This window comes from Dermacentor silvarum, chromosome 1 (assembly GCF_013339745.2).
Source record: "Dermacentor silvarum isolate Dsil-2018 chromosome 1, BIME_Dsil_1.4, whole genome shotgun sequence".
Lineage (NCBI taxonomy): Eukaryota > Metazoa > Arthropoda > Arachnida > Ixodida > Ixodidae > Dermacentor > Dermacentor silvarum.
Genome location: NC_051154.1, coordinates 183,517,811 through 183,545,107, shown reverse-complemented (window position 1 = coordinate 183,545,107; position 27,297 = coordinate 183,517,811). Strand labels below are relative to the sequence as shown.

At 46.5% G+C, this 27,297-nt stretch overlaps 1 protein-coding gene across 5 annotated transcripts in view; it reads right to left on the bottom strand.

The window, feature by feature from the left end:
- The window catches only part of LOC119436507 (serine/threonine-protein kinase 31-like), a 222,350-nt gene that overhangs the window by 99,499 nt on the left and 95,554 nt on the right, over positions 1 to 27,297 (bottom strand). For all 5 annotated transcript variants that reach the window (XM_049658155.1, XM_049658154.1, XM_049658156.1 and 2 more), the window contains 5 exons: positions 25,007 to 25,220; positions 23,516 to 23,581; positions 20,457 to 20,660; positions 13,701 to 13,829; positions 11,049 to 11,174 (listed from right to left, as the gene is read on the bottom strand). In XM_049658155.1, the coding sequence (XP_049514112.1) occupies positions 11,049 to 11,174; positions 13,701 to 13,829; positions 20,457 to 20,660; positions 23,516 to 23,581; positions 25,007 to 25,220 (739 nt within the window). The remainder of the gene's footprint in view (positions 1 to 11,048; positions 11,175 to 13,700; positions 13,830 to 20,456; positions 20,661 to 23,515; positions 23,582 to 25,006; positions 25,221 to 27,297) is intronic.

The window sequence follows — 27,297 nt, the reverse complement described above, 5'->3', positions numbered from 1 at the left end:
ATTAATTGATAATACTACACTTATTAAATTACATTGTTGCCATATGTTTTTCACTCATGATAACCAAGTATAATTTTCACGTAATGGCCCGCTTACTCAAAGCCCCACGTGGGCTCTGTCAGATATTTAAAAAAATACAATTGTTATTCCTCAAAGATAGTTTTATAAAAGAGAATTTTCGAACGAATTAAAAGCCGAAAAAGGCATGCCGAATTTTCGGCAAGAATTTAGAATGCTGAACCCTACATATAATAAACATTGCACTTGCACGCACAAGTACACACACAGGAAGACAAAAAAGGGCAGTTTTCTTTTTCTTCAAAAGCCTCAAAACAGAGGCAAACCTGTTATTTTCAGACAGGTAGGCCTATGGTAACAAAAAGGGGGTGTGCACAGGTGCATGCTGTAGACTTGCATTATATTAAAAGACTGCCGGGACTGACAAAACTGATAGAATTATCTGGCAGGTTGAACTAAACCAAAGGCAGAAAAAATGCAGAAGCATACCGTTGATTTATTTGGCACTACTTCCCAATTCTGACACACACCTGAATGGGATGGGCACCCACTTTTTATGCGCTGAAAGTAGAATACTAATGTAGAAATGACAGAGATCCTAAACAAAATAAAAATCCAACATGTGCACGGTTTTTTAGCAAACTGCAGATTATGCAAAAAAAAAAAAAATGAAATCAGAAAACTTTACCCACAATAAATGGAAATTTAGTTACACTTTATGTCCAGCGACGTCACTCTCAGCACTTTATCACTGTCTTAGGACTACACTATGTCATCATCTGTATGGTCTATTACGTGTTTGATTATCTGCATTTATCAAACAATTCTGCAATGATTCCAAATGGGATGGTGACCCACACCAAGGCTAACCACTTAGCTAGTTCATCCTGCAACGCATACAATTCTCTGGAATGCTAAAAACTGAGACAACTTGTTGCCACTAGTTTAACAAGTAAAATGTTTTTTCAATGAGCTTTCATAATCAAAAATTGAAAGCGGCGCATTGTCATCGTTATGCTGAAACTTAATCGAAACAAGTGCCCTTCTGGCATTCTTTCACCATCATGAGACTTTCAACAGAACGTTAAGAGACCAATGAAACTTTCACAAACAATTTTTTTGTAAAACTTGACACATCTGTAAATGATAATACGAGCCAAAATTCATAAAGTTCACAGAAAATTTGGGAGAGTTGGCAGGTATGCATTTATGCTCTTGCCATCGGGAGTGATTAGTGCAGCTGTGATGCCTAAAGAAATTCAGGACTAGCAATTACGCTTGTTCACCAATCATATTTCACAATAAACAGAAAAAAGTGGGGGTCTCAAAAAGTTAAAGGATAGAGGGGGCAGCCTTCTGAGCGAAATTAAAGGCCTTCCTGCTGTATGTTCTATCGCAGGGGTTCTCAAGCATGTTCGTTCCAGGGAACCCTGCTAAGCTCCATGAAGCGCCAAGGAACCCCCCCCTCCCCATTTAACCGAATTAAAATGTCCTAATTAACCGAATGTCGAATTACCCAAGGTATCAAGAAAACAATAAATGAATGCTTACTACGTCAACAGGCTTTTATTTACTGAATGAATTAGCAAATCTTGTTTCTATTTTGCACAAGAGCAGTGCGGCACCCGCCGCGGTGGCTCAGTTAGCAAAGGCGTTTCGTGGCTGAGCACGAGGTCACGGGATCGAATCCCGGCTGCGGCGGCCGCATTTCGATGGAGGCGAAATGCAAAACCTTTTGCCCGTGTACGCGCTTGCGTTGTAGTGCATGTTAAAGAACCGCAGGTGGTCAAAATTAATCCGGAGCCTTCCACTACGGCGTACCTCACAGTCAGAACTGGTTTTGGCACGTAAAACCCTAGAAAGAAGAAGAGCAGTGCGGAAGCTGAAGTTCTCGTCATCTCATGACTTATTTGAGCTAGCAGCGGCGAAGGCCTCGCGACATCCTTCGCAGCGCGGCCGCGGCGCGCGTCATCTGAGACACACTTTTCACTACCGCGCGCACATCCCGATTATTTTTTCGCTAGTGAGCTGGTCGCCAACAAATTGCCCGCCCATCGCGATGTAGCCGGTGCTCTTCATCTTCGACAGCTTTGGACTGAGTCAAAGCGAAACTACTGCTTACCGCAACCGCTGCGGAGAAAACCGCGGCCGTTATCGACGAGATCATGGTCGGCGACCTCGCGGTTCAGAAGGCAGGCGGCCGACGCCATAGCCGACGCACTCACCAAGTCAAAACGAAACTATCCTTTGCTGCAACAAGTGCGCACGAAACCGCGGTCGCTATCGACGCGATCATGGATGGCGACTACGCCGCTGCGAAAGGCACGCAGCCGACGCGCACACCGTCAAAACGAAACTACTATTTCCCGCAACCGCTGCTGCAGATGAAACTGTGCTGGTTATCGACGCGATCATAGATCGCGATTACGCACTTATGAAGGCACGCGGCTAGCCGCCAACGCCGTGTTACGCGCGGCGATTAACGCAAGAATAAAGGCTTTGAGGACACAATTAGGCATGAAGAGTTCCGGCGTTGCTGTCAGTCACGTATAGCGTACGATTGCCGCTGAGGACCATACCAATGAGGACTGCATCGCTTCGTTTTTGGACGCTAACGCCGTTTTAGCTCTTTTGCGGCGCGCACTTGTGGTGCTCCGCGCCCCATCAGTTTTTTTTATTCCTCCGCAGTATAACATCAGTGCGCACGCTATCGGCACCTACCCTATCTACAAATGGGAGAAATGCGCACGGTGGTAAGTTAGAGCCTCCGAGATTCAAGTGCGAAAGCTTAGGCGCGCTGCACATGGCTGCCCGTTTTCGGAGATTGGGTGGCTACAAGCTGCTTGCGGATTTATTGCACAGTTCGCGTGTTGCCGTTACGCACTGTGATGTGCTTTTTGACACTCGGGCATAGGTAATTGAGGTTCTGTGGATCAAGCGCACCTCGTGTTCGCCGTTTTCGCCACTTGGCGAGCGCGGGACCACGGAAAGGGGGTTCCGCGGAACCCACTTTGAGAACCCATGTTCTATCGTATTCACTACAAGCTGCTACATGCGAGCCGAGGCTGGAGCATTCTCTCGGTCGATCTGGTGGCGCTAACATAAGACTTTTTCAAGAAAAAAGTAGAGAGGGTTTCGCCATTCTAGCAATCCAGAAATGCTTATGCTTTCCATTGTCTAAATTCTTCGCAGAATGATAATACATTGCCCCGCTGAGCAACTTTTGCACCATTGAAAAAAGAGAGAGAGAGAAACAAGAAAATAGGTGTGAAGCTAGACAGCAGCATGCCATGACAACGCACACTACTCCAGGAGCATAAGGACGTCACGTTACTCGGTGGGCCACTGAATCATTGCTTTATGAACGAAATAAAATGGAAAAGCACAAGTGTTAATTAAATTATTTAAATTCTGGACATTTACCTGCGAAAACCACCATATGATTATGAGACACACCACAGTGGGGGACACCAGATTAATTTTGACCACTTGATGCTCTTTAACATTGACTCAATGCACGTACACAGCGTTGTTGCATTTCGAAATGCTTTTTACATGATAATGTGGCCGCTGCAGCCAGGATTTGATCCCACATCCTCAGGGTTAGGAGCGCAATGCCAAAGCCACTACGCCACCACGGTGAGTAGAAAGCACAAGGGATCCATGTTCACTTTGATAAACTATTATACATAGCTGAAGTATTCATCAGCTCTTTTAGCTTTAGTAACAAAATTTACGTAGTATAGAACTTATTTCGCAACATTGTACACATAGATGGCATTGCCATAGAAACATTTTTAAATACAGTCGATTCTGGATAGTGGCTGCGAGATCAGGCGGAATCCCTGCCTGGCGGATAGTGACTGAACCATGCATTGAGTGGATGGCACTTCGCATTGCCTACGTGTGCGTACGACGTGCAAATCCTCTAAAAACAGTTTGTTCGGTGTTTGTAATGCAGTAGTTATGCATGTTTTAATGATATACAAAAGCATTTGGCTTTGTAGTCTATATGCTCTCATAGACTAGTGGTTGCAATTGTCGAGTGCGCGATGCATGATACTATATTGACACAGTATGCATAGTTCAGCACAATCATTTCCATTTTGCTGCGGCATTGTTGTTCAAGAACATTAAAAAAAGCATTTAACTTGTTTTAAATAAATCAAGCACTCATATTGAGTGCAGCGCTTCAGCGACTCTGTCCTGAAGTGTTGATCATGCCGAAATTTTTGTAACACCACGAAACATGATCAACGTGGCGTGAAGACCACTCAGAAGTAGAAAAAGAAAAAGGTAATTTTACGCACTCATATTTACTGCAGCATACACAGAGTCGTTAGCTTGTATAATTGCATGACTTTCGCGCAGTGCTGATGCTACGATCCTTACCTGTCTCTGAGGTGTCCTTTCCTTATGTGGTTCTGATCCCACTACACAGCAATAATTTTGCCTCGCAAGTGAACTGTCGTACTTTTGTACTGCATGAGTGACGTGGCAATGCCAGAGAAAGGATGTCATAATGCTCAGTTACCGGCACTAATAATAATTAGGTGTGCGCAAATACTCCAACATCATCAAATCGAGTAGAATAGTGAACATTCGAAATGAAGTATCTACTATTCGATTTTTCGAATACTCGTTATTTGTAGAGACTCTCGCAGTGCCGCATGTTGCGTACGCTGCGGAGCCCCTTGTGCTCGATGCGGAGCAAGCGAGCATGTCACTTCGTTGTTTTCGCGCAAAAAGAAAGCCGAGCCGGCACGGCAAAGGGTGCACACGGAGACCGTGGAATGTGAGGGAGGAGGGCAGCAGAGAAGCGAATTTTGCCTTGGAACTCCGCCGCTTTGGTGGCTCCCTTCGCCCTCCCTCGTAACTCCCTCACTTTCGACTGCCGCCGTGCGCGCCCGCCGCCGTGCAGGCGCCGCTGCTCCAGCTCCCTGAAGTTTCGTTTTCTGCCGTTATCAGGAAGCAGGCGTTTGCTGGTGTGGGCAGTTTCGTTGGCCGGCCTGGGACAGCGCCGCTGCTTCCCTCTGCGCCGTAGCTGAGGCGTTCAAGGTCAACACGTGACTAGAAAGTAGAGGAAGCATAAAGGAAAAAGAAGGGTTAACTGCCATTTTCTACACGTGGCTACGGTAGCGTGGCTTAGATGTCGGCACGTACACGCATCTTCCGACGCAACGCAGAATCTGCGACCTTGCCCTTTGAGAGAGGGTGAAATTTCCGCCGCGGTTTTTTTTCTTTCTTTTTTTTTTGTTTTGTTCGCGCGCGACATTGAGGGGTCTCTCCTAAGCTTTTACTCTATGGCGGTGCCGGAGCAATGCCGGTCGGAGGCGCCGCTGCGCGAATTATTTCGAATTAACGAGATTCGACTGTAAATTGAATGCAAACGTTCTACCCGCATTCCTCGACTGTTGCATATGCGTTGCGGCTCGGTGGACATGTTTTGCATATGTGCGGGACTTGAAAATTGTTGCTTTCACTATAGTGCGGTACCGCTTATAGTGCCTTATGTTATAAGCGGTTTCCACTGTATTAGAGGAAGGTCTTGAAAACTCTACAAATAAAAATCTTTCTGAGAAGGCTGCAGTGATGCATTGAATACAGTCGATTTGAGTTACTTTTCAAATATTTCTCCACATCCTGAAGCTAAGCATTCCTTAAAGGGACACTAAAGGGAAAAATGATTTCTTCTGTATCAGTACATTACCCTTCCACAATACCCAAAACGCCACTGTTACCGCGAGAGGCCGCTTGGTGAGCCAGAAAGAAACGAGAAACACACGAGGCAAAGGGCGACGCCACCTTGAAGTTCCCGCACCAGCTCACTGTCACGTCATGGATTTTGCCAGCGTCTCCTAGATCTCAGGTAATTCTTTAAAGATTGACAACATTGCGTTCTAAATGAGCCCAAGATTGAATGTGGCAAGTTTCACAAAGTTTTATTGAGCCAACGTGGCCTAAATATGAAAAATTACTTTAGAAATCGTGACGTTACACTAAAGTGCTGACATTGGGTTTCCGTACGAAATTTTAAAAAAAAAATTACCTTGAGCTTCATTTTTTCTTCTAATAATTGACCTATCCAAGTGTATTTAAACACAACAGAGTTTACGAATACTCTATCAGTCTAAGTTGATTTATTGTTTTGCTTTAGTGTCCCTTTAATATTTTTGTGCAGCACTCTGTCCTAGCCCAACCTCAAATGACGATAAACCATCGATTGACACTTGCTTCTCTTGCATTTACTGTTTCTGGACAAACACCTCGGTTTGCGGTAAGCTATTTGTTGCTAGTTCTCTTGGAAATGCGCCATTTATGCCTAGCTGATGATAGAACAAACTATGTGCATTGCAAATTAAATAAATAAAAAAAAAATCTGCAATATGTATGTGTGGAATTTCGTAATGATACCGTGTTAACAATGTTACAGCTCTGAATGAAGCTCTACCGGTCTTACATATCGTATCCCGAAACAAAAGCAAGTGTAAAAAAAAGTAATTTTCATATAATCTGCTAAATATGTATCGACACATTAGCACAAGGTGAGGTATGCAAAAAATTTACTAGCTATAGCAGGTTTTTTTGGAATAGGGAATATACCAATTGTATGGAATAAAAAAGCAAGCTGGTTTTACTGGTATGTGAAATATGTTGCTCTGGTGCTCTTGACAATATTTTTATTAATCACAAATGAATGTTGCGATAAAAATGTTTCTGTAGAATTGCACTGTGCACAGCAAATCAACATGGTCTCTCTAGCAATTTTCTGTAATGAAAAATTCTAGGAAGCTGTGTTATGCATGTATAAGCGCAGTACAGAGTGTGCCCGTCTGTACTGAGTATATGAGAAACTTAGCTCTACATTATTGTGTCGTGTATTGAATGTTTTGTTTTGCGATACGTTGCTAATAAAAGCAGTGAATAAACCGCAATTTTCTTGCTACAGTGGAATCTTGATCATACAATCCCGGCTCGCCGCCCCACCGACGGCCGCGAAAGAGAACAGCGCGCAGTCACGCGCTTTCTCCCTTTCTCTTTTGGTACAGAGGCGCGGATGTGGCGCCGGACAGCGCGGAGCATGCGACTGGGCATGAAGAGTTTGAAGCAGTGGCACTTTTGTTGCTTTTCGTTTTGTGCTTTTCCCCTCGCCTGCTAGGGGAAGCGCGGCCGTCTCTCGCTTCAACGGAAACTGAGCAGCGTAAGCACAGCGCATACAAAGGTCAGAGCCGTGCGGAGATCGCTTTCAAGATACGGTGCGAGCGATAACACCGACAGCCGGCACAGGCGCAAAGTACACTCGGCCACAAAATATTGCGGGGGCGCGAGCGCGTGGCGAAGCGGTCCTCCTCTCCTAGCGGCGTATCCCTAGTGTCGAGACCGACGCTCGCGCGCATGCGCGTCCTTCTGTGACTGCAAGCGTGCATGTTTCCGCGCTTGTTCCTTGTGCGCCGACGATATCCCAGTGTCGCCGCGAGGTGCCCCTCTTGCGATTGGCACTGTGGCGGCTTCGATGTGCAAAACTTGGCTGATGTAACGGAAATAGGTTTATTTTAATCTTGCATGTCACTTTCTATAGAGCGCCTTTTCTGCCACGCTCTTCTGTGGGAGAACGCCCCATTCAGAAAAAGAAAAAGATCGAAGATTGGCCACGAAAAGGCGCAACGCAGAAACAAGAACTGCGGTGTTCCATTCGCGACCGGGAGATCCGTGCTCATGATGCGACAAAAAGAGGCGACATCTACGCATGCCAGCTCACTGTTCAAGCCGCCACCTCGCGACTACACTCCGATATCGCCGGCAGTTAGAGCAAGCACGAGAACATGCACGCTTGCAGTCACGGAGGGACACGCATGCGCGCAAGCGTCGGTCTCGACCCCAGGGCTGCGACAATAGAAGGAGAGAAGGACCGCTACGCCACGCACTCCCCCCCCACAATATATTGTGGCCGAGTGTACAAAAACGCATTTGTTGGCAGATTAAAAGCCCCCCCCCCCCCCCTCTCTCTCTCTCCCTCCCGCGCTGCCTTCCCGCTTTGCTCCTTTCGCGTGGGAGATTGCGTCGCCAGTTAGCCTTGCACCCGGTTGCAAGATACCACTTACACCGTGCAAGACACGCATTTGGTGCCACAGCACACCGTGGCCCCCCCCTTCCCTCCCATAGCCCCACGGCCCTGCGCGCGACGGAAGTCGCGTTTGCTCTCGGCTGTGCATTCGCTCTCCGTGAAGGCGTGCGTCCCCCGTGCGCTTTCACTCGCTCATACGGCGCGCGGCGATGATTTTATCGCCCTTGGACTCATGCATCGCCCTCGTTGATCTCCTCTCCCATCGTTGGGCGCACCTCGTTGAGAAGCGTGCTCACTACCGCCCTTCTCGGTGAGATTTTCCTGCGGAAGCCGGATTATAACCGGTATTTCGTCTCACGCGGCTGCACTCTAAGCAGAATGCGTATACATGGAGTTCTATTGGAGGGTAAACGGGACTCGGAAAAGGCCGCGTTGTAGCCAGTTCTGCACTATAAACGGTAACGTTATGAGTGGTCTGTACTGTAAATGCTCTTTACGTGTGTGTGCCTGAGTGAGTTCACCCTAATTTAGCTAGGTTTAATTGTGTTTCGATGATACGAATTTCGGCTAATACAAACATTTTTCGTAACCCCGTGAGATTCGTATCATCGAGATTCCACTGTACTCGTGTTTCGCCAAAACAAAATTGCTGCGTGCCAATGGCGCGCTGGTGCACGCATATTGAACAGACAAAGTTTTCACAGAAATATGTCGCGCACATGTTGTGAGTAAAAGAAAATTAAAAGACGAAAGCTGTTGAAAACATTATGTGCAAGGGCAATCAGTATCGCAGCCGCTACTAGCCACGCCAGTAGCCAACAGAAGTACATGAGGGACGTCGCCATTTTGACCTGTGTAGTATCGGTATGTTGTAGCATCGGCGCGCGGCATGGCGTTATCGTAATGGTACCAAACAGGCGATGCCACTATAGTGCCGCTTCCTAACAAATACCGTATTTACTCAAAATGGCCGCCTTGCACGCGCGTCGACCATAGCTACTCTAGCCTAGCTACCGTAGCTTCCTCCGTTTGCCGCAGTACACATTCTTAGGCAATAGTAATCTACCGTCTGTCTTCACGTTCTCTGCGTCCGCTCTATCAGCATGAAGTACCAAGTTTATCATGATGCCGCATTTAAAACTAAAGTGATCGTGTGTGCGGTGACGGATGGAAATCGGGCCGGATCACGGGCGTTCGGGACTGGTGCAAACAGGAGAGGATTTTCGCCAGCAAAGCAATGCGGAACGGTTTCAGTGGACCGAAGCAGGACGTAATCTGCGACGATCCACTTCAGCGATATGATCGCCTTGGCCCTATCTTGAAAGCAATCTGCGACGGAGAAAGTCCGCGGCACGCCAGGTAGGTCACCTTGAAGAGAGAAGCACAGTTCGTTTCCGTGGTAAATGAGCGAGATATGTTCATGTTTGCTTGTGCGCGCGTGACACCGTGCTTGTTAATTTATTTAGCAAGCGAATGTTCGCAAGTTTATATGGCCGATAAAACTGCTATCCTTACTTCGTATAGCGGTCTACTAATTTGCTATCGCATTCGATGCTTCTCCTTTCGGGCAAAACTGCGACTTTTTTTATTCAATGTTGTATTTCTGTTTGAAAGCATGAGGCGCGCAGTAGTGTAAAGGACTTTTGTGTCGTCACGGAAAACGGGTGCACGTTAAAATCGAGGGCGCGTTAGAAGCGAGTAAGTATGGCAGTTGTGCGAGTCGTAGAGGCATCGGCACACGTTCAAGCCGTGCAAGACTTAGGCATTGAAAAGAAAAATGGCCGTCGTTGGAGGGGGCCACTGGAGATGCCTTTTGCGTGCGCCGCAACGAATATGGCAAACATTCATCGTGAGCTCTAGGTGGTCCAAATTTCCGGAGTCCCCCACTACGGCGTGCCTCATAATAAAATCGTAGTTTTGGCACGTAAAACCCCATAATTTTTGTAAGTTGCCCCTCGCATTGCAATCACAGCCGTGTTACATTCAAGTAAATACGGTATTCTCCCAATTTTGTATGAGAAACCACCTTATTTTGCAGTCTATTATCGCACCTTTCTATAAGACGCAACCCTTCAGAATGGCAGTTTTTCTGGACAAAAATGTCTATAAGCAGCACCGGTGTATAAGATGCACCTGTTTATTCGGTAAGCGATTTAAAAAAATACAGCGACGTTTCACTCAATGAACGCGGGTCATGCGCACACGTATGGGTGCCAAAGATTTCCACTCCAGGTGCATTTCTGCCGTCGTGGTTGCCGCAATGTACCGTATGAAGTCCAAGTGCTATAACATATCGTCCCCGCGCGCCTAATGCTGTATGTGCGAGTGAAAGCGTGCGCGATTCGGCTCACCGTCGCACAAGGGAAGCAAGCGGGAAAGAAGCGCGGGAGGAAGGGGGGCTGGGGGGCTTGTACTCTGGTAGCAACTAGCGCACGCGGTACCTTGACAGCGATCTGCAGATGCAACGACTTCGGGGTCAGTCGACTCGCTGTCAGCCTGCCGCTGCTTGCGTTGCTGCTCCGTACTTCTCGCACGGCACTCAGGAACCCAGCACCTCGATATCGTGCACAGAACCCGTAGCAATTAAATCAACCAGCGCGCTTTGCGTGGACATAACATCGAATCCGATTTTGACGACAATTTTCCCGGAAAAAAAAAGAAAACGTACATAAGTGTTCTATGAGATGCACCGACGAAAAATTTAGAAAAAAAAAAAACCTGTCTTATACAGAAGAAAATACGGTACTTGAATGTTCCCAATTTAGAGCTGCACTGTGTATAACAAGTCACCAATCCTGAATACCCATTCAAAGATCTGTGTTTCTGGGAACAATAGCACTATGTGATAAGCCAATGACCCAACCACTAATCAGTCAGCGTGACCTTTTAAGCTCCATGCATAACGTTTAGCTTAATTTCAGTTTAAAATATTCATAAAAGAATCTATTATGAATACTGCTCTCACCTTCAGTCTAGCAATGCTTTGGCTTAGTTCATCAAAGGTCAGAGGGACAGCCGCAATGTCCAATGAGGAATCTACAGAAACTGCCAGCAGCTCACCAAAGGCCCGTTCCAGCTCAGTCAAGGCAACCTGAAGAAAAAGAAAACACTCGTCATAGGGGCTTCAACAGACAAAGCCACTCTAAACTTCTAGTGAAATAATGTGGTACAGCAATGCTACAAAACCTCCACATACATTAGCTAAATGAATATGAACTGAGAGAGAGTTTCAAAATGACTGTGTGAAGCACTCGTTAAGTCCTAAAGTCGCATCATTCACACATGTGGGCAAAAAATCTAGAGGCAACAGGAAAGGCCTGAAAGAGAATATGCATAGCAACAAAGCAAATATAGCATACCTGCTTAAAAAAATGTATAAGTGTAACCTGAAATTAAGAGAAAAATGTGGAAATTCACACTAACATGATACAGTAGAACCCCGCTGATACGCTTTTCACGGGACCGTAAAAAAAGCCTAAGAGAAACAGGTTAAATACAACAATCCTTATCAAATTTGGTTCGGTTGTTGCTAAAGCTTCCTCTCAAGTTCCAGTTGGAATAATATATCTGCTGGTAGGATGTTTGTAAAACTGCTTGGGAAGGAAAAAGAGGAAAGAAAGGAAGGAGGGCTAGATGTTAATGAGAAGAGCATCTGGTTGGCTAAAAATCGCAGAACGCTTTCTTCTAGAATTCTATAGCGTTTAGATTAAACAATTTAGGAGATGCTACTGGCCGTGTACACCAGAAAAGTTAGAAGCGCTACGCTTCAAGAAGCATTTACAGACTTCCTGTTTTTCTCTAATTACAGTTAAACCTGCTTATAACGAACCTCCATATAACGAATTCCTGGATATAACGAAGTTTTTCTATTCCCCGCCGTTACTCCATAGAAGCACGTGTATTTGAGACCTCTACGTAACGAAGTGGCAGCGGGAGACCCCCTTGATATAACGAATTTTCCCCTCAGACCACCTAGAGATTTCGCCCCAGATTTTGTAATTTTTGCGCGAGCAGCAACCGGAAGCACCTTCTCCGCCGCGACGGAATGCGAAGCGATCGCACGTGTGAGTGCGTGCGTGTGCAAGGCGGGCCTGCATCCCTCGACCCGGCGATCTAGTCGCCGCGGGCGTGACCTTTCCCCCTCCCTTCATTCAAACCTGATCCTGCCGCTTGCTGCAGCTGGCCTAGCCCGCCAAGCCGGCACTGTCTCCTTTTCCAGCCGACGCGCTGGTACACGCTGTGGCACATCAGACTCTATGAGCGCGCGCGCTGTCAAACGCTGGCGGCGTGTGGAAGCGCCGCTGGAGAAGCGAGCAAAGTGACCTTCATGCTGTTGTCTATCGCTTCAATGCAAACTGAGCGCCGAGAACACAGCACGCACAAAGCTACGAGCCGCCGACGCACCTACACTGCTAGACTCTACCCCAACGCAGATCGCTTTCAAGATACGGCCCGCACGACCGCGCGCCGCCGCGCAGTATGCAGTTGATGCCAGAGTACAGTACAACGCCGCTCACCTACCCCTCCCCCTTCGCTCCCTCGCCGGTGCCTCGAGCGCAATGGAAGAAGGCGCACTTCCTCCCTGCTTTTCTTTCTTGTGCGCGCGTGAGATTTAGACGCGGTCGTCAGCTCCCCTCGCAAGTTTTCACTGGCTCGCACATACAGCATACGGCGCACGGCAACTGCGTTAACGCCCTTGGACTTCATACGGACCATCTATGAGCCAAAACCAATTTTAGGGCCACAACGCGTCATAAACACCATCTTTAGATAGCAAATACGGATCTCAAGGGCCATACTTTTGCTGGCGGAAACCGAAAATACGTCATAGTTGTTGCCCCCGGCACTTTGGGCGGCCAATGCCATCGTCAAGCCACTAAGACAAGCGACATGAAAAGTCAAAATGGCCGCTCGGGCCGGCGCGGGGTGGCAGTTCGCAACGTATGATGCGTGAACGGTCCCACAGTTGCGACGCAACAGTGGGGTTACCAATGCATTGGGTTCTATGGGAGCTGTGCCAGGACCGGCCGAAAACGACGTAACAGCCGGGAAAACGCAGCCCCCAGGAAAGTAACAGCGGGGTTCTACTGTAACACTATACGACACTACGACGTCATAGTGACGCTCGCTCTTCTTTTTCGATGCCTCGCGCTTGTGCGAAATGACACGCGTCCACGCAAGCGGTACCTGGTGCAACATTCCAAGGATGAGTGCTTCAACCAAAACTGAAAACGGGTGTGCGTTACAATTGAGGGCACCTTAGAATCGAGTAAATATGGTAAGCGTTTCTTTTCAAATTTTCGTGCCGAACCTGCACATAACGAAATCCTCTTTATAACAAAGTTTTACGAGAATTTGTCAATTTCTTTATATCCAGGTTTAACCGTATTCTCAATATACGACTGAAATATTATCAAGATATAACGTGACGACGACGACGAACACGAGCGCAAACCGAGGGGCGCCAATGCTGATGATAGTTTTCTGTACACAGGCGATTCGCCTGGCCACATACAATTTCGCCTAGACATAAAGCTTTGCTTTAAAAAGTGAACAATACAATTTGCAAATGACAGACATTGAAAGCCAACACCAAGCACCCACACTAACAGCTCACTTTGATATGCAGGACTTTGCGACTATTCGCCTGGTCAGCATCTTTTGCGATCTCTTTGTGGGCTTGCAGTTGCTGCCGAAGTTCCTCAGAGGCCGCATCACGCTCAGCTCTCAATGGCGGCAGTTGGCCCTGCAACAAAGTAAAAGTAGCACTGACTGATTGTGTCAAATTTTACGATAAATTTCACATAGTCAAACAAATTCCATAAATTTTTTTGTGTCTAAATATATACCAGATGCCGACGTGACGACTGCATTCAATTACGTAGCATATTAACTTTACTTCCACTAAATAATATTATCCAATTGCAATTTAGATTATATTGATGTAAAAATACAGCTTCACTTTCCACTTTTGACAGCAGGAAGAGAGTCTGAATATTATGCACCATAACCTACTCATCAGGAGGATTCTTTGCTCAATGAGTCTCAATGAGTTCCGATTATTTTGCTGATTATTTTATGCCCATTGACGCAACCGTCACACAAATATGGAAATCTTGTTGCCACATTCTCGAAGTTACTCGGGTGTTATATATGATGGACACACGCATCCCATGAAGACGTTTTACTGTATTCTTCACAACAATTTACACGAATAAACGAAAACAAAAGCTACAGTATTTACTTCTAGACAGAAGTAAAGCAGGATACCTAGAAACAGGAAAACTTATATGCGAACAATCACCAAAAGAAGTTAAACTATATTTTGGACAAAATGGAGAAACAAAAACTAAGAATTTTTTCAAAATTAGAACTGAAAATATACATAAAGTGGAACCCCGATTATACGACCTTCTCAGGACCACACGAAAATGTCGTAAAATCCAATGAAGAAAAATTATGTCAAGAATTCACGGTTTCACGTGAACATGTTGCGAGGAGCTTCAATTTGCTATAAGCCTATACACTGCAGGACTCAAAAAACCAAAACTGCCCCAAAAAAATAAATGCGAAAAGAATACTCCATTGAGGAAGCCAATCAGACTTCACTGGTGAGATTTATTATACCATGCATCGTGACTCACGCTCGCCAGCATTCTATAACGTTCTTTGCTAATTTACAGACTTTTAAAATCGGTTTACTTTTTATGGATTTTTTTTTTAGCCGAGCAGCAAGAGCAGTCTTTTAAGCTTACTTATGCCTACAAGGTGGTCGCCTACGACGTCACCACCAGCACAGACAAATCTCCAAATATAGTCGATGGTATTCAACCCATCCACGAACAAACACAGCAGCATCTTTAACAATGTCCTTGTCCGAGGTGGTAGCCAGAACTGTCGGATAAGACGACCCACCCGAGACCGGAAACTCAACGACAGACACTTGAGAAGTCTAGTGGCCTTCCTGTGGCAAATAGGTTCGATTTTCGCACATGCTTTTCTGCTTTCCATATGTGCTAGGGTGGAATTCTCAGGTGATCAATTTCAGAAATAGTTTAACTTTCGCAAAACTCAGGAATGTACATGTCCACATACACATCTAGGCCGATAGTGTTTTTCAAATAATCACACACGAAACTCTAGGGTCGGCTTAGATTCGAGGATTTTAAAAAACGCGCCAGTTTTTAACTGAAACTGATAAATATGGTGCATAGTTAGCACCATCTAGAAAAGTCAGTATCGCCGCCGCTACTAGCCGCGCCAGTAGCCAGCTGAAGTACACGAGCGACGTCGCCATTATGACCTGCGTCGTATCGGTAGTATCGGTATGGTGCAGCATCGGCGCGCGGTGTGGCGTTATCGTAATGGCACCAAATGGGCGATGCCACTATAGTGCCGCTTTCTAAACGAGTACTGTATTTACTCGAATCTAACGCGCACTTTCAACACGACCCTAAATCTGCGTCGGCATTTCAAAATGGCCGCCTCGCACGCGCGTCGTGCCTAGCTACCGTAGCATGCGGAAGCTTCCTCCGTGTGCTGCAGTACACGTGCTTAGGCAATAGTCTACCGTCTGTCTTCACGTTCTCAGCGTCTGCTCTATCTATCAGCATGAAGTACCGAGTTCATCATGATGCCGCATTTAAAAGGAAAGTGATCATCTGTGCGGAGACGGACGGAAATCGGGCCGCATCACGCACGGGCGTTCGGAGAATCCGAAACTTGCGAGCGGGACTGGCGCAAACAGAAGGAGAGGATTTTCGCCAGCAAAGCAATGCGGAACGGTTTCAGTGGACCGAAGCAGGACGTAATCTACGACGATCCACTCCGGTGATACGATCAGGCTTGGCCCTATCTTGAAAGCAATCTGCGACTGGTAAAGTCCGCCGCGCGCCGTGTTTTCGCCGCGTTGAAGCGAGAGGCATGATAGCACGAAGGCGCGCTTCGTCTCCAGCGTTTTGACAGTTCATTTCCGCGGTCAACGAGCGAGGTGTGTTCATGTTTGCTTGAGCGCGCGTGACACCGTGCTTGTTAATAGCGGTCTACTAATTTGCTACCGCATTCGATGCATCGCCTTTCGGGCGAAACTGCGACTTTTTTTATTCATCGCAACATCAGTGCATCGGGAGGAAATCTATTTTTCCAAATTTTTCCTCGCGGAAAACGGGTGCGCGTTACAATCGAGGAAGCGTGAGAATCGAGTAAATGCGGTAGTTGTGCTAGCCGTAGAGGCATCGTCAAACGTTCAAACCGGGCGGAACTTCGGCATCGGTCTGTCGTTGGAGGGGGCCACGGGAGATGGTTTTTGCGTGCGCCGCAACGTGCGCTCCTTCCAAAAATGCAGCATCTCTAATGCGCTGGATGGTACTGAATATAGCGCACTGTTTGAAGATGTCAGCAGTAAGGAAGATAGCGACGAGGCTAGCAGCGATGGTGACATAGAATGAGCTCGGCATGTTCAAATTTAATAAATGGTGTTTCATTTTGCGAATGCTGTCCTCGCTTTTTCGTTCGGCCTACATTCGAGGTAAGTTTTTTTTTTTTTTCGGACTTCGAACTTTTGGGGGGTCGGCTTAGAATCGGAGTCGGCCTAGATTCGAGTAAATACGGTATGTGGCGAAAACCGCTCTGCGCACTGTACGAAGACACTGGGTGTGACATATTGCCAAGAACACTAACGGGAGCAGGTGCTGCTAAGAAAATGCCGAAAGAGAAACTGCAATGATATGCCAACGAAGCAATAAAGACAGGTGGTGGTTGAGCAAGGTGAAGAGGCGGATGGAAAACGAAGGATAAGAAGACAGCACGCATGGAAAAATCATGAGCCATTCAACTCTGTGAAGGTGGATGGCCAGCGAAGCTGTTTAGAGGGGTGACAGAATTTTGAACAAAGGTACGAACATATTGTCCTGATCGGTGGTCATTGTAACGATAGGTACACACACACACATTTGCATATCACTTCTGTTAAAGGGACCCTAAACCACACAGAGGTCGAAATTTAGTTGTGGTGTTGCAGTTGTGCATGACTCTACAACGAACACGTAGACGCGAGAATTTTTCGAAATGGTGCCGTAGTATCGGAGTTACACACGTTTGATGATTGAAACACGGCCTTCACACATTTCGCTCTTTCCTTCGCTACTCTCCTCGTCGGCTGGTCTCCTCCTCGCCGAGTCCTCCTCCAAATGTTACGTGACATAAGTCATCGCCACTGCGCTTCTCAAAACACTTTCCACTTCCAGTTAAGGCACGTCCACGCTAGCGGCAAATATACCGACGGCGAACCGCCCTCTAGTGCCGTAGAATGTCTACCGTGTGAGAGGTGTCCAAAGTAGACGGCAGTTCGGCCGGCGCACCACCCACCGCACGACCGACAGGTCAATCGACGACCGCGAAGCTGCTCGCCTGTGCCACCAGCGACGAAGACATTGGCTGCAGCTTCTGTTCCAAGCAAAATAATTTCTGATAGATAAAGCGATGCATAAATTGTACATTTTATGAAAAACGATATCCACTGTCAAACGTTAAATACGAACAAGAGCTCCGATACTTGTCAAGATCAGCTGCAGTGCATGGCTACCGACGGGAGAGTACCGGCTTGGCTGTGCTCGCATCCGAGCCAACAACGACGCTAATATCAGCGTATTTTGCTTCTTTGTGTACAACTATTGTGAACAGCGATAACAACGACAAAACAATATTGCGGCTTGTGAGCGTCGGTGATTCATTCCGAAGTGCCGTCCGCTTTAGCTTTGAAGTGAACCGGAAAAGGCCTAGCGACGATATCGGCGCCGTGGAGCGATCGGTGGCAGTGAGGCTGCCGTACAAATGGGTTATAAACTTCGTTATATCCAGGAATTTGTTATATGGAGGTTTGTTATAAGCAGGTTTAACTACATCCGGTTGACATCGTGGATTTCTTAGTATTTTCTTATATTTGGACCATTGTAACACAGGTGAAGTCCTCAAAACTTTCCAAGTTCAGTCTTTGGCTCCTTCAGAATGTAGTGCAGTTAAATTTTTTTCGGTAAACAATTAACTAGGCCTGAGCAGGTGAAGTAAAAAATGTATGACGTCACAAGGAGTTGGTGCGAGAACTTCAAGGAGACTTTGCCACCCATCTTGTGTTTTTTCTGGCTTACCAAGCCTCTTCACATGGTAAGAGTGGAGTTTTTGGTACTGTAGAAGTGTAATTTACTAATACAGCTCAACTTAGTTTTCTCTTTACTGTCTTTTATAGTTTTCATACTAGTTACAGTATAGACCACTTATAACGTAACCGTTTATAGTGCAGAACTGGCTACAACGCGGCCTTTTCCGACTCCCGTTTAGCCTCCCATAGAACTTCATGTATACGCATACCGCTTACAGTGCAGCTGCGTGAGACGAAATACCAGTTATAATGCGGCTTCCGCGGGAAAATCTCGCCGGCATGGGCGGCAGCGAGCATGCTTCTCAACGTCGGCTGCTCCCAGCCGACGTATGCATTGTTCAATGCAATCAAACTCTCGTTCGACTTATTTGGCTGCACATCGGTTAATTCGGACTACTTTCGGAGCTCGGTGAGCGAGGAGCGCTGCAAATGTGCGACGCAAAAGAGCAAGAATGGTGCTAGCGTCCAACCGGAACGAAGCGGCGGAGTCCGCATCGCCACAGCCATCAGTTGAAATCGTACGTGAATGAGAGCAACGCTGGAACGCTTCGAGCCTATTTGTGTCTTTAAAGCCTGTATTCTTGCGTTTACCGCTACGCATAACACCGCGTTGGCCGCGGGCTTTCGTAACTGCATAGTCGTCATCCATGATCGCGTCGATAGCGACCACGGTTTTCTCCGCAGCGGTTGCGGCAAACAGTAGTTTCACTTTTACTTGGTACGCACGTCGGCCGCGTGCCTAAAAAACTGCGTAGTCGCCATCGATGATCCCACAGATAGCGACCACGGTTTCGACTGCAGTTGTTGCAGCGAATGGTAGTTAATTTGTCCAGACTTAGTGCGTGCGTCGGGGGCATGCCTTCAGCATCACAAAGTCGCCGTTCAGAATCGCATCGATAGCGGTCACGGTTTTTTCCGCAGTGGTTGCGGCAAACAGTTCTTTCGTTTTGACTCGGTGCAAAGCTGTAGAACTTGAAGAGCACCGGCTACATCGCGATTATGTTTTCGCCAGCTCGCTGGCGAAAACGTAATCACGATGTGCGCGGGATAGTACAAGGCATGTCTACATGCTTGGTCTACATGTTTTGCATACGTGCAGGGCTTGAAAATTGTTGTTTTGGTTATAGTGCAGTACCGCTTATATTGCAGATATTCGCGGCTCCGGCGACTTACGTTCTTCTTCTTCTTCTTCTTTCTGGGGTTTTACGTGCCAAAACCAGTTCTGATTATGAGGCACGCCGTAGTGGAGGGCTCCGGATTAATTTTGACCACCTGGGGTTCTTTAACGTGCACTACAACGCAAGCACACGGGCGTTTTTGCATTTCGCCTCCATCGAAATGCGGCCGCCGCGGCCGGGATTCGATCCCGCGATCTCGAGCTCAGCAGCGCAACGCCTTAGCTGACTCAGCTACCCCGGCGGGTGGCGACTTACGTTATAAGCAGTCTACACTGTAGTTCTTTTTTATTTTGTGGTGCACCCGCAGTGCATAGCGCTGCAGCGTTTGGCATCGTTGATTGTGACGGCATTCTGAACTCGATGTGCGTGTTTACTTGAAAATGTTCAAAAAAATCTAAGGTGGTTTAAGGCCCTTTAAGCAATGGCTCATTCTTTCGTAAACGCGGCCTCCCCTTTACGTCGACAGAAGAGAAGTCAAATTCCACGCCGGAATGAAGAGCAACAACGGAGTCAGCTGGGGACGAAGACGACGACAAACACGTGAGCAGTGGCACGAACGTGTTCACGCCGAGCAGCGCCAAGCCAGTTCGCGGAGTGTTCGCGAACAAAGAACTTGCCCTAGCCATATACAGCTTCGGTGTAAAAGGAAGCTTGGAGGAATCCCGGAAACCAGTCGCAGTTTTGCACATCCAAAGTTTGGCGCTGAGCCGTGCTCCCTCAAGGGCTGCAGAAGATAGCGTCAACCTTTCCCTTTCCTCAAGAACCACTTATCATCATCATCATCCAAAGTGCTGCTCTACCTTTCCCGATGGAGAAGACGCCGCGAGGGAGCTGCTGGAAGCTGGCAGTACTTCTCACGTGTTCTCTGTTGGTTCTATGGTGAATTCACCAAGACTACACTAATGTCACAAAACCCAGGACATTGCATATAAGCGGGGTTCCACAGCAGAATCGGATCATACAACTTTTGGATTTGACAAAATGGACAAGCAAGAACAATGAACTTTCTAAAAATAAAAACTGCAAATATATATAGTACCAAGTCACAGCACTTTTCGATGGCCTCTTGAGCTGCTTGATAGCGAGTGACTGCAGAATCCACGCTGTGATTTGGCTTGGCTACCTGCCGGCAGGTCTCGTAGATATTCAAAGCCATCTCAACAATGTCCTTGACATCAGGGTCAGTTGAGAACTGCTCTCTCTGAAGCTTCACTTTTCCCAAAAGCATGAGAATATCTGGCAGCTGTAGAGAAAATAAAAATTAAATAAAGCAGGTGAATAAACAGCATGATTAGAAACGAAACAATCATTTATTTGCCCCACTACAATGGGGAAAGGACTACCGTATTTACTCGAATCTAGGCCGATAGTTTTTTTCAAATAATCACATACGAAACTCTAGGGTCGGCTTAGATTCGAGGATTTTAAAAAACGCGCCAGTTTTTAACTGAAACTGATAAATATGGTGCATAGTTAGCGCCATCTAGAAAAGTCAGTATCGCAGCCGCTACTAGCCGCGCCAGTAGCCAGCTGAAGTACACGAGCGACGTTGCCATTTTGACCTGCGTCGTATCGGTAGTATCGGTATGGTGCAGCATCGGCGCGCGGGTGGCGTTATCGTAATGGCACCAAATGGGCGATGCCACTACAGTGCCGCTTTCTAAACGAATATTGTATTTACTCGAATCTAACGCGCACTTTCAACACGACCCTAAATCTGCGTCGGCATTTCAAAATGGCCGCCTCGCACGAGCGTCGTGCCTAGCTACCGTAGCATGCGGAAGCTTCCTCCGTGTGCTGCAGTACACGTGCTTAGGCAATAGTCTACCGTCTGTCTTCACGTTCTCAGCGTCTGCTCTATCTATCAGCATGAAGTACCGAGTTCATCATGATGCCGCATTTAAAAGGAAAGTGATCATCTGTGCGGAGACGGACAGAAATCGGGCCGCATCACGGGCGTTCGGGGAATCCGAAACTTCCGAGCGGGACTGGCGCAAACAGAAGGAGAGTTTTTTCGCCAGCAAAGCAATGCGGAACGGTTTCAGTGGACCGAAGCAGGACGTAATCTGCGACGATCCACTCCGGCGATACGATCAGGCTTGGCCCTATCTTGAATGCAATCTGCGACGGGTAAAGTCCGCCGCGCGCCGTGTTTTCGCCGCGTTGAAGCGAGAGGCATGCTAGCACGAAGGCGCGCTTCGTCTCCAGCGTTTTGACAGTTCGTTTCCGCGGTCAACGAGCGAGATGTGTTCATGTTTGCTTGAGCGCGCGTGACACCGTGTTTGTTAATAGCGGTCTACTAATTTGCTACCGCATTCGATGCATCGCCTTTCGGGCGAAACTGCGAGTTTTTTTTATTCATCGCAACATCAGTGCATCGGGAGGAAATCTATTTTTCCAAATGACAGAAAGTTGTATTTCAGTTTGAAAGCATGAGGTGCGCGGTACTGGTAAAGGACTTTTTCCTCACGGAAAACGGGTGCGCGTTACAATCGAGGAAGCGTGAGAATCGAGTAAATACAGTAGTTGTGCTAGCCGTAGAGGCATCGCCAAACGTTCAAGCCGGGCGGAACTTCGGCATCGGTCTGTCGTTGGAGGGGGCCACGGGAGATTGTTTTTGCGTGCGCCGCAACGTGCGCTCCTTCCAAAAATGCAGCATCTCTAATGCGCTGGATGGTACTGAATATAGCGCACTGTTTGAAGATGTCAGCAGTACGGAAGATAGCGACGAGGCTAGCAGCGATGGTGACATAGAATGAGCTCGGCATGTTCAAATTTAATAAATGCTGTTTTATTTTGCGAATGCTGTCCTCGCTTTTTCGTTCGGCTTACATTCGAGGTAAGTTTTTTTTTTTTTTTTCGGACTTCGAACTTTTGGGGGGGTCGGCTTAGAATCGGAGTCGGCCTAGATTCGAGTAAATACGGTATGACAAAATAATGCAAACAATGCAGCATGAGGTAAAAGGTGGGGCACCAGACGGCATTTGGCAGGGCATTGAGGTGCACACATTAATCCTCTGGGCATCCCAGTCATCCATATACGACAGCAAAGACAAGTCGCAAATGGTCACCGAACATGTACAACAGCGACCGAACATTACAAAAAGAACACCTTTTTGAACGTATCACTGTCTAGCATCATTTCATAGGTGCCGACACCTTTCATGACATCTAAAAACATTTTGTACTGGGCTACCTCCCCCCCTTGGCTTCCGCCAGAATTTATATTTCACTTCACGATGGTGGCTGCCATCATGATGGTTTAAGAGTACACCATCAGCTTTGCATAGCTTTCTTTTGTCACAAGTTCACGTTTGCACTTGTGCACCTTATATTCAACATTGTTGTGCATGACATGGTTATGTTTGTTGCAAAAACTAATTGCTATTTAATTTCTCCTAATCTCTGAAAGAGTTACCGTGAGATGCTTGTCTGCACAGCTTTAAAAAATTGAGGTTTTACGTGGAAAAATTACACTATATTTATTAAGCATGGCGCAGTTCTGGGTTCTTTAGAGTGCACATGAATCTAATTAAACAAGCATTTTTGCATTTTGCCCACATCGAAATATGGCCGCTGCAGCACAGAATCAAACCCCCGACATAGTGCTCAGCAGCGCAACGCCATGGTTACCTAACTAGACACTGAAACTTTGCACGCCAACAGCTGTGCCACAACACACAACCTGGCGAGCGGTGGACACAGTTTTCTGAAGCATACACTACAATTTCATGTCCTCCATTTCACCCATCATCTATAGGTGCATGCGGCCATATTCTGGCCTCACTAGGAACCAGCGTGCAAGAAGCTATGAGTGCATCCACTTCTCAACGCGCAAGGGTATGGCCAGAGCTTGACTGAACTCAAAGCTAAAGCAAACATTGATACAGGTGCACATCTGCAATCATACAAAATGTTGTACTATGGCATGCTTATCTTACATGCAGCACATGAAAAACCCAAGCATTGCACGCCAGCAAAACTTTCCAATGGTGGCCATTTCAATTCAAAAGATACCATAGTTTTCACCAACTACATCTCCTTTCGGTAGAGAAAACATTTAGTGGTACTGGAACTGAAGAATGTTGTATGACCCACCTTTGAAAGAGTGTTGTTTTTCGCTTGGCAAAGAGAATCGTTAGCAGCAATTTGTTCTTCCAAAGCCTGCACGGAATACCACAGTAATGTTCAATATGGACATAGCTAATTCAGGCACAGCAAGTTATATTGCATTTGAATGCCATTATCAATGCAAACCATTGTGCAAAATAAATATTGCACACACCAGACACAGTACACACTGCAAATGACAAAACACATTGCCTTTCATTATGGTTCTCAAGGTGTCAAAATTCAGGTGTATGAATAATCAAAATATTTTAATAAAGTAATAGCTATAAACAAATGCTTCTTTCCCGTGTGTGAAGCCCAGCCTCTCTGAGCACAAAAAGTGCGACCTAACATAAAAAGCACAGATTCCAATGCCTCAAAATGCTGGCAGGGTAACTGGGCTACAAGGGCCCTTCCGTTTTAAAGAAACCAAACGGTTGCACAGCAGGTTAGAGCAAAAGGTATTTTGCGTGTTTTGTTCTCATGCTCAATGAAATGAAACAATTAGGCTTCGATATGGAATCATTTTTTTTAACTTTGTGGGAATGAGAACAATTACACAAATAAAAAGATGTACCAAATAAAAAAAAAAAAATTCGGGGCCGAACTCCTAAAACTGTCTCTGCACAGACTTCAAATACACAATGTCGTAAAATATCTCAGCTGATAGCCATGAAAGAGCCACGAAATGACCTTAGAACACAGATTTTCATAAAATTATGCTTGTGAGCTGTTTATTAGTCCAGCTAGCCTACATGCACTGAACTAAGTAACCATGTGTATTCTAGTACTTCTCTGCTGGTGTAAATTTTCAGCGGCAACACAATTATGCCACTGTCAAACATTTACGCCAGCAGCGAAGTAGAATACACTTGGTCACTGCAATATTAGCTGTTTGTCTGTTTGATTTCTGCGCCACCAGGTGGTAGCACCATACAGGCCACTCACGTTTACGGTTCCGGCAAAACGCCCCAGCGCGGTCCGCTCGCGTTTACCCAATTACCGGACAAGCTAAACCTCTCTAATAACTTAAAGGCACACTAAAGAGAAATACTAAATCAGATGCATAGAAGAAATGCGATATTGGGCATGGCGTCCAAAATTGTAAGCGCAGCACCACAAGTCTTGGAGGCCATGCATAAGATCATAACCTACAGCGTTACATTTGGCGAAGGCCACAACCGACGTTGCGGTGGCAGCTGTGGTTGCATGGCTTAAATTGCTGCAGTACAATTGCGTTACTGCTCGATAACTATGTTGATCTGATTGAGCTGCAGTGTTGTTTTTACTAGACCAACATTCTAGTCGAATAAAACTGTCGCTAGACCTCTGCGCGCGACAATCCATTTCCCTCGGGACACTTTTCTCAGCAGCACTACCATACAAAATGGTAAAAATTCACGTACTATTCTAGGAGACTTGGCAGGTTTGTACTATTAAGCCAGATTTCAAGCTTTTGAAAAAAATTCATAAACGAACCTTGATTCGATCCTTCATAGTCTGCAGCTGAGATTTCAGAAAGTTTCGCTCATCACTGAGCTGCTTCACTGCAGTAGTTGAAGTATCACCACCTCCAGCTGCAGCTGGACGCATACTTTGAGCTGGAACCATGCGCAGTTCAGGCTGGTTCTTCATCCATGCTTGCCCTCCTGAGCCATGCAGCATTTCTGGCTTCGGTGCAGAGAAACGAGCCCTAAACCAAACATAAATTTAGTTCTAATGTTACAATTTCAATTCTTTTAGAAAGAAGATAAGTATTCCCCAGTAGGGTCACCATTCCACGCAAAACGTCCCAGACCCCAAAAGTGACCATCGTTGATTCTCTTGGAAAAAACCTTGGCGAGTGTGTGAATGTGGTTTCACCAAAGTATTTTTCTCAACAAACATTTCTGGGTGATGTAAGCCCTTTTTAAAGTTTCCACAAAGAAGCATAAGTTGGTTGGAGGTAACTTTAAAAATTAACTGTGAAACTAGGTACAATGACCAATGATAGAATGACAGGTTTTCAAGTGGCGTCATAGGTGAAGACATTTATGAATGTGTCGTTTACTTGGTTCAGTGAAAAGGCAAGAAATTGTGCATTTTAAGAAATTATTTTCCCAAACATTGTAAAGGTTTCAGCCAAAATTTTTGACCACTTTTTCCAGTTGCTGCAGTGTATGCTAAAAATAATACTCGAACATGAAATCAAGTACTTTTCCAGAAAATTACTTCCAAACTTGGTATGGTGTCACCTTTTGACGATGTTCAGCCCTAAATTATACGGACCGACACCCGATTTTTATGGACCCAGTTTTTCATGGCGCAACGAAAAGCTCACCCTCGGTAGTGTTTACACCTGCAGCGGTTACTTCCAAAAGGGCATGGATATTTTGAAAGTAGAATTTTCAGAACTGAGTAGCCTCTAAAAAACTAAGAGTCCCTCCACCTGCAACGCCGAGAAGTGATAGTGATGCCGATAGCCCGATTCGCAAATTGTGAAAGCCGCCCATCATCCTGCGTTCACAGGAGGGAGTGGATCTGTGGTTAACCACCTATATTGGCACCTTTCCAACCACTTTTAAAGGTAAATGGACAATAAGTTTGCGTTGTTGTACAGACCTTTCTGATAGATGTATCGCATTTTTTCCTAATTACATGCCTGCGTCATGGCTGGCTGGTCCGCAGCGTCATTATTCTGTCGATAGACAAGCCAAGCCAACTCATCGAAAACGAAGGCGAAGGCAACGTCACTTTTCTGCTCACTAAAAACCACGGCTTATCTGAACTTTGTAAGTTAGAAAAAACTTGCAGTCGAACCCAATTATAATGATACCGGTTTTAACAATATATCGGTTATGACAACGAGAAGCTGCTGCACCGTCAGCTTTTGTATATTTTCTATGGTGAAATAACCTGCTTACTACAATGCCCCCATGCCGCATTATAGGTTATAACGCTGAAGTCTGGCTACTAGGTGTCCGGGCCAAAAGAGAATGCAATGCGAACTCTTTGAAGAAGAAAAAAAAAATTGAGCCGTTACACGCCGCCGCGCGCTGTTTACAACCCTTCTCCGCTTCGCCAGCCTCCACCCCTCCGAACCCTCCGTTGCCCTTCCACCCCTCCGAACACGAATGGGCTGCGCCCATAGCTCTACGCTGTGCCACCCTCTGAAACCTACATGGACCCCGCCAACTGCGCTGATAGCGCTGGGCTGGCAGAGCTCCGCAAATGTGCGATGCAATAGAGCCAAAAAGGTGTTAGCGTCCACAAAAACGAAGTGACGGAGTTCGCATCGCCTAGTCAGTGAAAATCGTACTGGAATGATAGCAACGCCAGAGCACTTCGTGCCTATTTGTGCCTTTAAAACCTTTATTCTTGCGTTAACCGCTCCGCATAGCACTGCATTGGCCGCGTGCCTTCATGACTGCGTAGTCACCATCCATGATCGCATCCATGGTGGCTGCGGTTTCATCCGCAGTTACAGCAAACGGTAGTTTCGTTTTGACTCAGTGCATGCGTCGGCGGCACGCCTTCAGAACCTAAAGGTTGCCGTCCATGATCGCGTCGACAGCGGCTGCGGCAAACAGTCGTTTTTACTCGTTGCATAGCTGTCGAGGATGAAGAGCACAGTCTACAAGCAGCGGTGACCTGGCAACACAGGCAAAAAAAAAAGAAAAAAGGGATGTGTGCACGGTAGTGAAAAGTGCGCCTCAGATGAAGATGCGCGCCGTGGCCACGCTGTGACAGAAGTCGCGAGGCCTTCGCCGCTGCAAGCGCTAGTCAGTAAC